General features: G+C 39.2%; 2 protein-coding genes and 1 non-coding gene across 4 annotated transcripts; all 3 read left to right on the plus strand.

Moving 5' to 3' along the window:
* The first annotated feature begins 1,970 nt into the window (after window positions 1–1,970).
* Window positions 1,971–8,838, plus strand: rsl1d1 (ribosomal L1 domain containing 1). Of its 2 annotated transcripts, none has more exons than XM_042227066.1 (9): window positions 1,971–2,121; window positions 2,357–2,496; window positions 2,629–2,767; window positions 3,158–3,306; window positions 5,573–5,674; window positions 6,011–6,104; window positions 7,695–7,820; window positions 7,920–8,084; window positions 8,189–8,838. In XM_042227066.1, the coding sequence occupies exons 1-9, from the start codon at window positions 2,089–2,091 to the stop codon at window positions 8,315–8,317; spliced, it is 1,077 nt and encodes a 358-aa protein (XP_042083000.1). In that variant the 5' UTR covers window positions 1,971–2,088; the 3' UTR covers window positions 8,318–8,838. The 2 variants fall into 2 exon arrangements, with proteins under 2 accessions (XP_042083000.1, XP_005938067.1); XM_005938005.3 differs by having other exon boundaries at window positions 2,001–2,121; window positions 8,186–8,838.
* On the plus strand, window positions 5,764–5,891 carry LOC121815576. Its single transcript, XR_006055193.1, has one exon. It is a non-coding gene; the product is annotated as a small nucleolar RNA SNORA55 (small nucleolar RNA).
* A 2,307-nt stretch (window positions 8,839–11,145) lies between the features above and the next one.
* Window positions 11,146–14,283, plus strand: LOC102305842 (transmembrane protein 238-like). The gene has a single exon (XM_042227067.1). It carries the CDS (start codon window positions 11,379–11,381, stop codon window positions 11,871–11,873), a length of 495 nt encoding a protein of 164 aa, XP_042083001.1. The 5' UTR covers window positions 11,146–11,378; the 3' UTR covers window positions 11,874–14,283.
* Window positions 14,284–16,372: the final 2,089 nt, after the last annotated feature.

Consider the following 16,372-nt stretch of genomic DNA (forward strand, 5'->3'; position numbering starts at 1 on the left):
AATGTTAAATATTAAATCTAAATGTTAAATATTAAATCTAAATGTTATTAAATCTAAATGTTAAATATTAAATCTAAATATTATATTTAAATCTAAATGTTAAATGTTAAATCTAAATGTTAAATGAATCTAAATGTTAAATCTAAATGCTAAATGTTAAATGTTAAACCTAAATATTTAGGCTAATATGCAAATTTATTGTACGGATCAACGGAAATACCAAAATAAAAGCTTCCCGAAAACCTCCGGTGCAAAATTGTGTCTGTTCTCCTCCTCACTTCTCCCCGCCATGTGCTGCTTCACTTCTTGCCTACGAGCATGTCCAGCGATTTTGCTGGACATGTGCTGCAGCGATTGTGAAGTGAAGACTGCAGCTGCTAAGAGTGCACTACTGCTGAACCTTTGGATGGCCGACAAAACGGATCTTCCGATGTTTTCAGCTAAATCGCCGGACGTGCTTTCTCATGGTCGGGTTATGGCTGAATTCCAGTGGAATGACGGTCCCGCCATAATAGACGTTTCAGCCATGTGTTCCAGCCCTAAACCTAACCTTATTCCTAACCTTTACTAGCAGTTAAATGACGTAAAATAGTGTTTTCCAAATCGATTTTTAGAAAATGAACGAACGTGTAGATTGAGTCCAAACGGTTCTCATGTGCTCTCCTTTTTCCGATGCCGTAATTTAGGAACGTGTTGGGTACCCGAAAGCATAAAATGTTGACAATTTGTCACCTAGCGAAAATTATTACGCTTTGGGAGTGAGAACGTGTCTGACCACTACCGGCACACTTTTGCACCGGAGGTTTTCGGAAAGCTTTTATTTTGGTATTTCCGCTGATCCGTGCAATAAATTTGCATGTTAGCCTAAACATTTAGATTTAACATTTAGATTTAGATTTAAATTTAACATTTAGATTTAACATTTAACAATTCTTGATTTAAATATAAATTAATTTAAATTTAGATTTAACATTTTTAGATTTAAATATAATATTTAGATTTAACATTTAACATTTAGATTTAACATTTAGATTTAAATATAATATATAACATTTAACATTTAGATTGAATATTTAACATTTAGATTTAACATTTAAAATTCTGTTTTAAATATGAAAAGTTACAAATATTTTACTAAATGTTGTAAAAAAATGACTTGTTTTGAGCTAAATGTGGAAAAATGTTGCCGTTAATTTCAGCATGTTTCACTTTACAAACGGCGCCCCATACCTAACGAGCTATTTTGAGCTTAACGTCAGAGTTTTGCAAGTGAGGAAAGTGACTTTTTAAAAAAAAACCTGGCTAAATCACGTGATTAACGATTTGCTCTGCACTAATCTCTTATTTGCCACAGTGCTGCATTTTACTGTTATATTTTATGCTTTTATTTATATTATAATTTTCCTTACAGTTTTTGAATCACCATTTTATCGTTAGCGTCATCATCTGTTATGTCTCTGATTGGAGTTGGTGGCACTTCGTTTCAGCCGGAAGAAGAGTCATGTGACGAGTCACAGATCCGGAAGCAGAAAGACCGATGTGCAAAAAAGGGATTTCCAGTATTTGCTGGCCTGAGCTGTGAAATACTTGTTGAACATATTTCCCGTGAATGATATCAGTTCCATTTTAAGCCAGAGAGAAAACATTTTTTTGGCAAAGCTACTTTTATATATCTTTTATTTTTGGGTGTAAAATTCACACTGACATTAAAACTTTATTTTTCAAGATAGATAAGGCCAATAGGGCAGCAGATATTTTAGAAGCGTTTCACAGACTAGGATTTTCATTAGGATAGACAGGACTAGTCCATCCTGAGCTGTCTCCGTAGGTGAGATGTTTGTTTTTTGTTTTGTTTTTTACAGGAACTTTATTGAACAAACAATAGAATAGAACATGAATACAAATAACCAGGGGTAAAAATAATAATAATTATATAAATACACCCCAAAATTCACATATATGTATTGTTTTGAGAGCCTTTTTGTTGGTGGAATCCGATATTGATTTTATGTACACATATATTTTACGTCATAGCATGACGCTTAACGCATGCGCCCTGGTGTTTTTTGGGGGGTCCACGTGTGAAGAATGGCAGAAAAAGCTTTACTGGACCGATCGCAGGTAAAAGTTTGATTGATTTGTGATTTCAGATTTGTTTGAATTAGTCGTTTTGAGAATGTTTGGGTTACGCTGCTTGTTAATAAAGTTTGTTACCACGTATCTCTAATGAGCCAGCTGGTTCCAACTAGCTTCTTCAACATGCTAACACGTTTGGCGTTAGCAAATGCTAATTTATAGCTCAGGTATTAAGCTGCCTCATTTGTATTGTGGTGTCTTAACTTAATGTGTCTGACAGGTAAAGAAGGCCGTCCAGGCCCTGCAGGCCTTCCTAAAAAACAAAGCTAGTGGTGAAGCCCCGTTTCTGGATGAGACTCAGCATATCAGCCTGCTCTTCACGCTGTGGAAGATACCCAAAGAAGCGCAGACCATACGCATGTGAGGAGTCTAGGCGACTGAATTTTAGTTCCTCCGTCGCAGCAAATGTTTTCCAAATTTAAAGTAATTCGTTGATAATGGCATTCCCCCAGAGTCATTGTGTTTCTTTTGTTTTCTTTTTGTTATCCGCAGTCCCTTGCCCCATGGCCAGCGGTCAGACACAGAAGAGATTTGCCTCTTCACCAGAGATGAGCCCAACATGAGCTCAGAGCAGACCCAGAGGTTTTATAAGAAGCTTTTGCAGGAGAGAGGTGTCAAAGGCATATCAGAGGTACACTGTTCTAAACTGATGTTGGTCCAGGTTCAGCATTGCAAGCAACCAATCATATTGGTGTGAGGTCATAGTAGCATATGGAAAAGCCATCACATCACACCACTCACCTAACCCAATAACCATAACTATAGTCCCACAACCCTAATCCTAACCATGATCATGTTCCCACCCTCATTGAAATCTGGCAAAGAGGAGTCAAGTCCACTTAAGCTGCTCAGAGTAGGTATAAAGGAAGAAGGGCTTAACTGCCACCTTTTTGGGAATTTTTTCCTAAGTAGACATGGGCAAGGTTTTTTGGTTTTTTTGCTATCCTGAGTGTACATTTTTCTGCTTTAAACAGTCTTGTCAGTGGTAAGAAACATTCAGGGATGTGTTTGTCTGTGGCAGATCATACCGTATAAGGTCCTGAAGACGGAGTACAAACCATACGAAGCCAAGCGCCGCCTGCTGGGAAACTTTGACCTGTTCATTTCTGATGACCGCATCCGCCGACTGCTGCCATCGCACCTCGGGAAACATTTCTACAAAAGTAAAAAGTGAGAGCGCTTTTCAGTTTGTCCTGTTTAGTGTGTGTGTGTGTGTGTGTGTGTGTTAGAAAAATAAGAACTATGGTTTGACTGTAAACTATACTATCTATCTATCTATATCTATATATATATCTATATATATATATATATATATATATATGTAATATATATATATATATATATATGTTATATTATGTATATATATATTATATATATTATATATATGTATATATATATATTTATATATATATATATGTGTATATATGTTATATATATATATATATATATATATATATATTGTATGTATATTATATATGTGTGTGTTTATATATGTATGTATATATGTATATATTGTATGTGTATATATGTATATATATATGTATATATATATATGTATATATATATATATGTATATAGTATATATATATTGTATATATGTATATATGTATATTATATATATGTATATGTATATATATATATTTATATGGTATATATATATATATATTATATATATATATATTAATATATTGTATTTATGTATATATATATGTATGTATATTGTGTGACTATATATGTGTTGTATATATATGTAGTTAGTATGTATATATATATATATGTTATGTATATATTGTATATATGTGTATATATATGTATATATGTGTGTATATATGTATATATATATAGTGTGATATGATATATTAGTATATATATATGTAGTATATATATATATATAGTGTGTATATATATATAGTATTATATATATATGTATGTAGTGTGTATATATATATGTTATATATATATGTTGTGTATATATATATGTATATATATGTTATATGTATATATATATATATATGTGTATTATATATGTATATATATGTATATTATATATGTATAGTATATATGTATTATATATGTATATATATGATTATATGTATGTATATATATATATATATTTATTTATATATATGTATGTATGTATATATATATGTATGTGTTTATATATATATATTATGTATGTATGTATATATGTATGTATTATATATATATATTGTATGTATGTATATATATATATATGTTATATATATATTATGTATGTATGTATATTTATTATGTATGTATGTATGTATTATATATATATATGTGTATTTTTTACTTCATGGGTTTATGCCAGGTCATGACATCACCCCCATACGCAGCAGCAGACTGGCAAGCTGCGGCCTCACCCCCAAACACTGTTGCAGATTGCAGTATAACCCCCAAACACCATGGCAGACCTTGGCAATTGCGGACATCACTCCAAACGCAGGGCAGGTCGTGGCAAGTTACGGCATCACTCCCAAACACTGTAGCAGATTGCAGCATCCCTCTCAAATGCAGTGGCAAGTCCCAGTCTCACCCCTGAATGCGACATCACTCCCAAACGCCGCGGCAGGTCGTAGCCAGTCGCACCATTGCACCCAAACACCGCAGCAAGTCGTGGTAAGCTGCAGCATCACTCCCAAACGCCGCGGCAGGTCGTAGCAAGTCGCGGCATCGCACCCAAACATTCTGGCAGACTGTGGCCAGTCGTGGCATCGTACCCAAACGCCACGGGTGGCAAGTCGTGGGCTCACCTCCTCCACTCTTTGCTGTGCCATCCTGGCATGCAGTCGAGTCTTGGAGCAACAAACACCTATTGGGGAGGAAAAAAACAGTGGAAGATGGGAGATAAATTTGCGTCTGTGCGAACACTGTAACATTAAACTCTAATTCCAAATCAGCCAACAGACAGAAACGCCCTCCATATGTCTTTTCTCATTTCGAGATGATAGACCGGTGTAAAAGTGCCCCAATACAAACAGATTGACCAATCATGTTACTTGCCTCTCTTTTCGCGTTGGCTTCCTCAGAAACTCACTGCAGGTGATTCTCCGAGCCCTTGGCAATGCAGCTGCTCGTGCTTCTGTATGAGGATGAATGCAAGAAATTGGATTTGAAAATATAGCATTGAGCCACAGAAGCCACTAAGAAACGCGGAGGGAGAACATGCCAAAGCAATACAAACTATCACATTAAAAAAAATTCAGCAGCAGAGGAGAAAAGAGCAAATCCAGGTATCCAAAGAAGATAAGAGCTTAATGTCATTTGAAACATTATTGAAAGCAAAGCCCCTTATTCCCACAATTTTTCACCCCCACTTGTGTTCTCTGAACGTTTCTCTGTTTTGCTGCAAATGACTTTAAGGTGTCGTGTAGCTGCGACGGTTCTATTCTTACCCTTTTGCTTTCTTTTCCAGAGAGCCGCTGTGTGTGAACCTGCAGAGCAAGCATCTGGCCAGAGACATCGAGAGAGTCATCCAGGGGACCAGCCTGAAGGTTACCAACAAGGGCTGCTGCTGGTGAGATTTATTCACGTGTCCCTGGTTTCAGCTTTTTGTGCAGAAATTCCCCTTTATTAAAAACTCTTCGGTAGCAGATGATCTTAACTGCACCTCAGTACAACCTTGTCGATTCTCTGTAATCGATACGGGTCAGACTGGTGCAATAGAAACTCAAAGTAAATCCAGATGGACCTCCTCTTTCTGTGGAGCCTGTCTCTACAACTTTGATACACAATGTTTAGCATCTTACTCGGTTAATAAATAAGAAACAGTCACATTGGTGCTTCATATACTGCTGCTGTGATCTGTGTGTTTGGTAACACTGTGTTTTCGTGCACTCTGCCTGTGTTGCAGTATGGCACGTGTTGCCCACTCGGGCATGGCTGCAGACGAGGTGACGGAAAACATCGAGGCTGCCGTGCAAACAGTGGTCACCAAACTGCGCATGGTGAGAACTTTTTGTTTTACATTTGGTTGTTAGATTTTAGACTTATCACACCCCGACTGAGCTGATCTATGCCAGCTCTCAATAATATTCCTGATATTGAGATGGTAATTGTTATTCTCTCACTGATAGGAAAAGTAGCTGTGTGGAAATGTGCAAATCACAGTAGTTTGAAGCCGCAGTAGTTTTAGAAGGCTTTGTAGTTGCATCAAAGTGATGGCAACATAAATCCCCAGTAAGGCTCTGCCTCTTTAGCGTGGGAAGGAAGTCCCCACAACTGGTTCCAGCACCAGTCTACTGGTGACAAAAACAAAAATCCAGCGTCTCGGTGCAGAAATGAAGACGTTTGAGTTGTACGTGTCATACTAGCATGTAGATAACAGCTGATTTGTTTCGTTGGCTTCAGCAGTTTTTATTTTGCCTGTGATTAAACGTGATGGATGATGTGTTCAGTGGGATCTGGTCTTTCGTGCAGTCAGTTGTTAATTGATTGTTTCGTGTATGGAAGAAAACGCACCTCTCGGTATCAAACGGCACAATTTTTGTGCAGTAAAATGGGCACTGATCAGCGTTAGGGTTGGGCAATGTGAGGAAAATCTAATATTACAATTATTTTGTGGCTATATTGCAATACACGATAAAATATCACAATATGTCCTGAGCCTCAGTGTCCCCAGCACCGGGGACAAAGGGAGTGAGCTGCAGTTTAAGCCTAAGTGAAGTCAGCGTGTGTGGATCCACAGAAACATCCGAATCTCAGCTAAAAGCTCACATAAACCATTTCAACAACCATCGAACAGCGAAAACGGCAAACTATTAAAAGCGCAGTTACGCAATGTCGTGAAATGTGCCTAAACACAAACAAGGAAGCTACAAACTCACTTGACTTTACGTAACCAAGCAAACGGCACGTGTAGAGATCTCACAGATTCAGACTACAAATATACTTTGTTTGATAAAAAATAACATGGAATTAAACTTACCGTGCTGTTTTTCTCTCGCCGATCGCAGTCGTAGGTCGGGTCACAGCTGGTTTATTTAAAGTTTTCTTTGTGTGGGGAGACGTTCACACGTGGAGTTTAAAACATTTTTCATTTTGCAGTGGATCACTTTTCAGCTGGTGGAATAACTTTGAGGTTCTTCGACCTTCTCCGGCAATAGTTTAACGGCATGATTTGCAAATTACCGCATTTTGTTTAACATCCTCCTCGTGAAATCCAAGTCTGAATCGCCTGCCGTCGCCATATTTCTCCTTTCTGATGGTGTATAAACGCGCATGCTCAGTGCAGTGTGCCGGGTAGAAAACTTTCCGGTTGGGAGGGGGGAATAATGATGCATTCGCAGCTTGTGGGAGAAAAAAAACTGAGTGAATTATGTGCAGACAGCTTAATATTTCCATGGCAACCTATACTCGATGGTTACGATAAAGCTATTTTAACCATGGTACGTGGACAAACTTACGATACATCGAGTATATCGTCCAACACTATTTAGTTTGCAATTTCAGTTTGGAATTCAAAAAGTTGCACAGCGTTCTTTTATGTATCGATGCAAGTTTTTCTTGCCGTGTCTGATTTGATCGCTGTTTTACAGAAAGGACCTGTGATTAAACTCATCCACATTAAGAGTCAAACGTCGGTGGCTCTGCCTGTCTACACCTCAGACTTGGGCCATCTCTCTGTCCTGGAGTCCAAACAAGCTCAAACGCCTAAAGACAAGGTGAGTACAAATTAGCACTCAAAATGTATTATTATTTTTTTTGTATAAGCTGCATTTGTTGAAACATTCGGAAAAGTAACAAGTTTGTGTGCATTTCAGGAATCTGCATCCACAAAGAAAAATAAGACTGAGGACAAAGAGCAAGCAGATGCTACTGCAGAGGGCAAGAGGAAGGTGAAGAAAAATAAAGCAGCATCTGAAGAGGAGGAAGAAATCCCACAGCTGGTTCCCATAGAAACCCCTGTCAAAAAGCCTAAACTGGAGGTCAGTACTTTTCACAGCTGTTCGAGTTGAAGGGAACCTCAGCAGATGATTCAGGTTTTGTTTTTCTTTGGCATCGTTAACGTTTCCTCTGTTTTTTGTAGAAGGCGTCCAAAAAGAAGAAGCTGGAGAAAGCCCCCAAACCCGCAGCGCTGAAGAAAGGAACAAAAGCTCAGAGCAAACTGATCAAGAAGACCGACTCCAAAGTAAAAAGAAAAGTACCTAAAGTGAAATGATCGTTAACGTGGACATTGAATTATTATTTTTTTCTCTGTTCTTCTTTTTCCCTCTAGTTGTATTCTGTGAATGTAATGTTACTGTTTGATGACAGTAGAGACAAAACTACTCATAATGTGTTTGATTCAAGCCCATCTTGTGCTGAGTCATCATACAGTGTCAGTGCCTTGGACTCGACCTAATCAAGCAGCTAACGTGTGAAAGATTCTCTCACAATTCCCAGTTTTCATATACAGTGTTGGGGTTACGTGCTGTTGTAATAAAGCCTGAACGCTGAAATATTTTGTCATTAAATGTGTTTGAAACTGGAGGAGTTGCAGCGGAGGCTGGAGCCTATCCCAGCTACAATAGGGCGGAGGCGGGGTACGTCCTGGACCAGCCACCTGCCTGACGCAGGGCTAAAGTGTGGTGCATTAGTTTTCATGTGTACTGTTGTCAATACACCTGATGGTTTTTATGCAATTTATTGCAAAAAAATGTGCAATTCTTTTACGTTTTGTGGGTGAAAACATTACACAAGCTCAAATACAATACACATGGTATTACAGGGTTAAGGGCTGTAGTTGGTTAATATGATTACTTGTTGCCACTGACAAATGGAAATGCATTCAAATTATATTTATCTGATTAATATGGGGTATTAAAATTCAGCTTCAATTGGAGATGTTAAAACTTTGAATGTTTACAGCCATTTTCTGCTAAGATTCAAGTGTTCAATTACAGACACTTCACTAGTAACAGTGTTTGAGTAGTTTGTCAGTTTGGCTGGTGGGAAATGTTGAGTGTATAATTTTGACAACGATCCAAAATGTGCTGAAAAAGGCACTCTGTGAGTTTTTGAAAATTGTGGGGGGAATATTGTGCAGCAGGTGAGTCAATCATCTATTGGTGCATTTTACTTGTTGAACGTGACGCTAATGGCAGTAACGTCACAAACGAGAAACCCCGCTGCTCCGTGATGTCAGCAGATTCAATGCCCTCAAAGGATTCATGACAAGTTAAAATGAAGATTTTATGTACAGTGATGCTAATTTGCCCAATTACAATGACTTCCTGAAAGTAGAGGAGTGTGCACACAAAAATGGATTAATTCCTCCACTATAAAAAAACATTGTTGCTCAACCTATCAAACCCGAGTCTCCATTTAAAAGCTATAATAAGGCAATGTGAATAAAACACTTGAATTTAACTGTTTGCCAACCTCATATTCAGAATGTTTTTGCTATCATGTGCAGGCACAGCCTTGCTTATTGTAAATGAATCACGGTTCTCAAATATGACATTCATTAGTTCTGAAAGGTGGATTTTTTTTCAATTTCTCTAATATTTGGAAACTTGCAAAGATGCATAAAGTAATCGAGCAGTGGATGAAGCCTGATGTGTAATCCTGTGAACATTTTAGAGAAAATAACGAGATGCTGTTTTTTAGGCCTGGAAAGATGAGTATTTTCAGCTACTCCTGTTATTTACAGCTGCACTTGTTGGTCAAATGGCAGCAAAATAATTGTGAATAGGCAACTACACTGCTAAACTGCACTCTGTTTGGGAACCTCTGGGACATGATTTATCAGTGCATCTATGCCACAAATTACACAGACTGTCCAAGGAGCTCACTCAGGTCTCAGAGGAGACCGGAACAGCATCCACCTTACATCAAGGAGGATTAGCTCGTACATCAGCAAGGAATAATCATGTGGCTTACATGGTTGAGGATTTATACAGACTATCTATCTATCTATCTATCTATGAACAGTTGTTTGCTCTAACATGTATTAGCCTTGTTTGCTTGTGCTGGATATGGCTCTGTGCTTGCAAAGCCATCCAGCTGTATCAGATGACATCCCCATTGTTAATGGGAATAATACCTATAATACCTAGCCTGTGCAGCAGCTGTCAGCAAGTAATCGTGTGTGTGTGTGTGAGAGAGAGAGAGTGGAGAGGGTGGAGTATATCCAATATATGAAACTCTGCATTTCTTTGTAACATAATAATGTCAGAAACTGCAAGCATGCATAACATTCTACACACCATCTGATTCTTGTGACAATAAGCAGTTTTGGGTTGTTTTTTCCCTGCTTTCGAATAGACAGCCTTTGTTTTGGAAGTGTACTGTAACAAGATCGTCCTGACAGCAAGCTAATGAGAGGTGATGACATTTTTGTCATCAGGTGGGCTGCGACTGTCTGTCCTCACTCAGCTGTGTGGGTGTGGTGGCCCATCTGGAATTACAGCGTGTTCACGGGTTACTGAGCAGCAGATTAAGAGATGCATCAGGCAGTCACACACTTGGTCATCGTGCAGATGATACAACTCTTTCATGTGACTTTTGGGAGGTGCTGCATTCTTGACAGATGTCTGCATGGACTGGGAGAATGAACAGAACGGCTCGGGACTGATTTAAAGAAGACAATCGGTGTCCTGTTGAGGTCCACTTGCTATCATCTCCCTTCTCTGTACATCAAAGGTACAAGGCTTTGTTTCAACTATGGAAACTTCTTTTTCGGGTGACTTTGGGAGCCAGCGGTTGTACCCAGACACACAGCCAGCAGCTGCCGAAGGCCCGGGCCGTGCTTACCTCCACAAACCTATCATCGTGATTGTGATGGGATCTCTGATGTCTGTAGCAGGCGCAGTACTTTTACTGCTCCAGTACTCAGGGGTGACTGAAGCGTCCCGCTCTGTAGCCTCGGCCTGCCTGTCTTTAGGGCTGATGTTTGTGGCGATGGGGCTGGTGTGGGTCCCCATTCTGAAAGAGAAGGAAAGGCGGAAACGGATCAGCCAGGGGGCTTGAGCAGAAGATGGAAAAGACTTGATGATGTCAAAGATAAAATGCTATTAAATGCTCTTTATAGTGCTCTGACACATCCAGTACAGTCAAGCTGGTGTGGCTCTTGCTGATAATGGCCTGAGTACACTGTACTTTGACCGTGTCACAGCAGGTTGTTTTATGTTTCTCTCAGCGAGGATCAGACTTGATTGTCTTTGCTTTTACACCGGCTGCTAAAGTTTGTCGCTTTGGATTTTCTTCCACGTCTGGATAAACTCTTTGGATAAGTTATCATGTCAACACCTGTACAGGTGGAGCCCATCATGGAGAAGAGGTACGGAGGAGTTGGCCGCTGCAAGTGCTCATTTTGGTTCGCAGTGGCCCACGACATACTCGGTGTCTTGATTATAATGATTGGGGTGTTTGGAGGACTGGTTATCCACGATCTGTTTGTCTACGGCGGGGCCATTATCCTCTTCCTCAGCCTGATCTGGTGGGTGTTCTGGTACACGGGGAACATCGACGTGCCGCCGGAGGAGCTGGAGGACAACGTGGGCTTGACGAAGCAGAAGAACCGTGGACTGAGCCGGGTGGTGAGGCGCTTGTCTGATCGCCTCGCCAGCGGGATCAGGAACTCCTTCAGAAAGAGCGGCAGGCTGGTTAGACAGGGCCCCCCGGGCGACAACGGAGTTGTAAACGCCGGTGCAGATGTGTCGCTCTCTACAATCTACGACGGCACCCTGGCTTCTACTTCAAACGAATTTGTGAGAGAGACACTGTCAGTGTGAGCTGCTCCACGGCAGAACACAGAGACACTGGACTGCGATCATTATATTTGCCTTTTGTTGAAAAGGATTTTGTGTTTGCTCTACCAACATGCACAAGTAATGATTAGGTAACAATGAAGTGCTGCCCTGACAAGAGCCACATGATTGTACCTTGCTGATAAGATGCAAACTTTGCACACTATAACAGTGTTTTTACATGACACCGATTAAGAGACAACAGCCTCCTCACTTATCACTATTTCTGATATTATTCGCGTCACAGATTTTGACTGTAAATAGAAAATGAAAAGGTATATTGATAAATGTGTTACGGACAGCCTTTTATTGTAAAAGAACGGCAGTAGAAGTGTGCTAAACACGATCAGAGGAATGATATGTGGTTTTTATGGTTTTTGTAACAAGTTAAATTTATAACATTTACTCAAATTAATATTTTATGTTAAAAAAGCTTCAATATCGTCTCGCAAAATAAACACATTGTAGTTTTGATAACACAGGAAAGTTCCATGCTTGTTTATGCGTCATGAAAGTGATAAGTCAAGCTAAGTTTAGATCATTCAACTATTTGCTACCAGCTGTCTGGTTTCAGGTCCCCCTGTGTGCTTATATGTGTTGCAACAATCAATGGCCCTACATGGTAAATAAAATCTATCACAGATTGGCTTCAAACTAAGAACTTAGACCTTTTATAGAGGCACAGACAATAAATCAATAAACCATGTGACGGGATGACCCCAAGAAAGCGATTCAGCCCAGAGTGTGGTTCAACTGAAGCCTTGCAGTTATGAAGGTACACAAATTCTTTAACATTGTGCAGGTCTGACCTTCTGTCAAAGAAGGTTTTGTTACAAATATAAGACGACTTATTATGACTTTCCACATTTTTTTTTCCGTATGTTACAGTTACAGTAGTACAGACGTGGACAAAATTGTTGGTACCCTTCGGTCAATGAAAGAAAAACTCACAATGGTCACAGAAATAACTTTAATCTGACAAAAGTAATAATAAATAAAAATTCTATAAATCTTAACCAATGAAAGTCAGACATTGCTTTTTCCAACCATGCTTCAACTGAATTATTTAAAAAATAAATGCATGAAACAGGCCTGGACAAAAATGATGTTACCCACAACTTTTATATATTTTGTTGCACAACCTTTTGAGGCAATCGCTGCAACCAAACGAATCCTGTAACTGTCAGTGAGACTTCTGCACCTCTCAGCAGATATTTTGGCCCACTCCTCATGAGCAAACTGCTCCAGTTGTTTAGGTTTGAAGGGCACCTTTTCAGACTGCATGTTTCAGCTCCTTCCAAAGATGCTCAATAGGATTGAGGTCAGGGATCATAGAAGGCCACTTTAAAATAGTCCAATGTTTTCCTCTTAGCCATTCTTGGGTGTTTTTAGCTGCGCGTTTTGGGTCATTGTCCTGTTGTAAGACCCATGACCTGCGACTGAGACCAAGCTTTCTGTCACTGGCCAGCAAATTTCTCTCCAGAATCCCTTGATAATCTTGAGATTTCATTGTACCCCGCACAGATTCAAGACACCCTGTGCCAGATGCTGCAAAGCAGCCCCAGAATATAACCGAGCCTCCTCCATGTTTCACATTTGGGACAGTGTTCTTTTCTTGATATGCTTCATTTTTCCGTCAGTGAATATAGAGCTGATGTGCCTTGGCAAAAAGTTCAATTTTTGTCTCATCTGTCCACAGGACATTGTCCCAGAAGCTCTGTGGCTTGTCAACTGTAGTTTGGCATATTCCAGTCTGGCTTTTTTATGATTTGTTTTCAACAATGGTGTCCTCCTCGGTCGTCTCCCATGTAGCCTACTTTGGCTCAAACAACAACAGATGGTGCGAACTAACACTGATGTTCGTTGAGCATGAAGTTCAGCTTTGATCTCTTTAGAAGTCTTTCTGGGCTCTTTTGTTACCATTCGGATTATCCGTCTCTTTGATCTGTCATCAATTTTCCTCCTGCAGATCTTAAATTTCTGAATGACACGTGCAACTGTAGTCACAGGAACATCTAGCTGCTTGGAGATAGCCTTATAGCCTTTACCTTTAACATGCTTGTCTATGATTTTCTTTCTAATCACCTGAGACAACTCTTTCCTTTGCTTCCTCTGGTCCATGTTAAGTGTGGTACACACCATGTCACCAAACAACACAGTGACTATCTGGAGTCCTATATATAGGCCCACTGACTGATTACAAGATTGTAGACACCTGTGATGCTGATTACTGGACACATTATTTTCATTCTTTTCTAGGGGTACCATCATTTGTGTCCAGGCCTGTTTCATGCATTTATTTTTTAAACAATTCAGTTGAAGCATGGTTGAAAAGCAATGTCTGACTTTTACTGGTTAAGATTTATAGAATTTTTAGTTATTATTACTTTAGTCAGATTAAAGTTATTTCTGTGACCATTGTGCGTTTTTCTTTCATTGACTGAAGGGTACCAACAATTTTGTAAACGTCTGCAGATGCTTACATTAAACATACCCAAAGTTTGAAAAAGGTTGCTGAGCATACGGGCAAGTTATCACTATGAGCAAAAGAAAAGGTGCTCTGAATGCTCCATATCAGGTGTGTTTCTTTCTTTTCTTTCTACTACTGGCTAAAAACATCTTTAATATGGTCATTTGAGTAATGGCTGTGAGGACAAACCTGCTGTTTAGAACTTTTTTTTATTTGGACGAGCCAATCAGAAGAAAGAAGACTTAAAGGGAGGGAGCTAAAACAGCTTCTTTCAGAGGATGGTGTGAAGAGCTGCACTAAGGCTCAGTATAAGACAAAGAAGATGTTTTATTTCTTTTAACTGTGAAAAAAAAATACTGAGTTGGACATGAGCGTAGGTTTCCAGTAACTTTTTAAATTGCCAATATCTTATTTTGTAAGCGGTTCTACTTGAGTTTTGTTAGCTCGAAGATCTACTTCAGACATGACTGAAGATTTACCTCTTCTTGGATAAAAAACAAAGCCCAGAGTAAATGACTGGGCTGGAGAGCTGTTAAATGCCACCAACACCTCCTCCTTTATCTGAAAAACCTACAGCGATCACCTCCCAGTGTTTGGACTCCCAGTTATCTTTTGGTCCAGGACCAGCTGTGAGCTCATAAACCCTGTTCAAAGTATGAATTTCAGGGTGTTAAACTCTGAACCACCACTGTTAAATCAAATAATAATAATAATACTGATATCATGTTAATCATACACAAGTAGTAATACCATAAATTAGTATGTTGGTGCTCGTTTTGACATGTTATTGTCCCAGACTCTCTGTCCGTCTGCCTGAACACATACCGTGATTTGCTATAAAACATATAATAGGCACAGTCAAAGATAAATGCAGTTATGGAGTCTTCTGAGTCATAGAACCATGAAAGTCTATCATTGTGAACCTTTGTTGTTGTGCAGGCTGAATGTCAAACATGCAAGAGTAGGTTTTTTTATGACAGCTGAAGTTGATCATTACATCAGGTCCTTCAGACTTTTTAGCCGTGCATACATAAAATCTGTAAATTCTTTCACATGACTCGTGTTCACAAGACTGCATACAGCATTCGCTCCACCTGACACTGCATGGCCTGCAATAAGTGGCTATGTGGAATTTTCATCTCTCCCCAATGCTGTCCTCAGGTAAGTCTCATATTCAATCATCAGTTTTACTTGATACTTTTTAGATGCCAGTTTACATAGCAGTTTAAATGTTCATTCATTCTACAGACACCTGGGTATTTACAGTATGTGCTTAATTGATGTCAGCTGATACAAATGCAGCAGTTTAAACTAGAAACCAGTTTACTGTTAACCTTGCAATGTAGAGCACCACAGGATGTGGTGATCGAATGTACTTTATTAAAGTGCATTATTAATGTACTCTTACTTTATTCAAGTATTTCTATGTTTTCGTGTTTTCTCCTACTGCCGTTAGTACTTTTGCTTATACCCCACTGCATTATGGGTATAGATATTGTTCTTTGGACTCCATACCACTTATTTTAAAGCTTTAGTTGGTTATTCTTGTCGTAACAGATCTATTTTACAGTCATGTGAAAAAGAAAGTTTTATGATTCGATAACTTGTAGAACCAGTTTTATCAGCAATTACATGAAGTAACTGTTTTCTGTATTGCTTTATCAGGCTGTCACACTGGAGGAGTTTTCATTAATGCACAGCATTCTTAAGGTGGCACCACAGCATTTCAGGGGTGCTGAGGTCTGGACTGGAATAACTGGGTCATTGGAGCACATTCATTATTTAGTTTTCCAGCCGTTCTGTTGTAGATTTGCTGCTGTGTTTGAGATCATTGCTTTCTTGCATGAACTGATTTTGGCTGAGCTTTAGCTTGAAAACTACCCTCTGAAAACTTTTCTTTTTTCATGTGACCTTATGATCCTGCGGTGGACTAGTTTCTGCAGGCACCTTGTTGGCCAACAGCACCTGAAGCAGCCATTGTTAACACGGACCCCACCCAAACCTGAACTTGCTT

The sequence above is a fragment of the Haplochromis burtoni genome, unplaced genomic scaffold (genome assembly GCF_018398535.1).
Source record: "Haplochromis burtoni strain Fernald_Lab_line unplaced genomic scaffold, NCSU_Asbu1 Contig_242, whole genome shotgun sequence".
Taxonomy (NCBI): Eukaryota; Metazoa; Chordata; class Actinopteri; order Cichliformes; family Cichlidae; genus Haplochromis; species Haplochromis burtoni.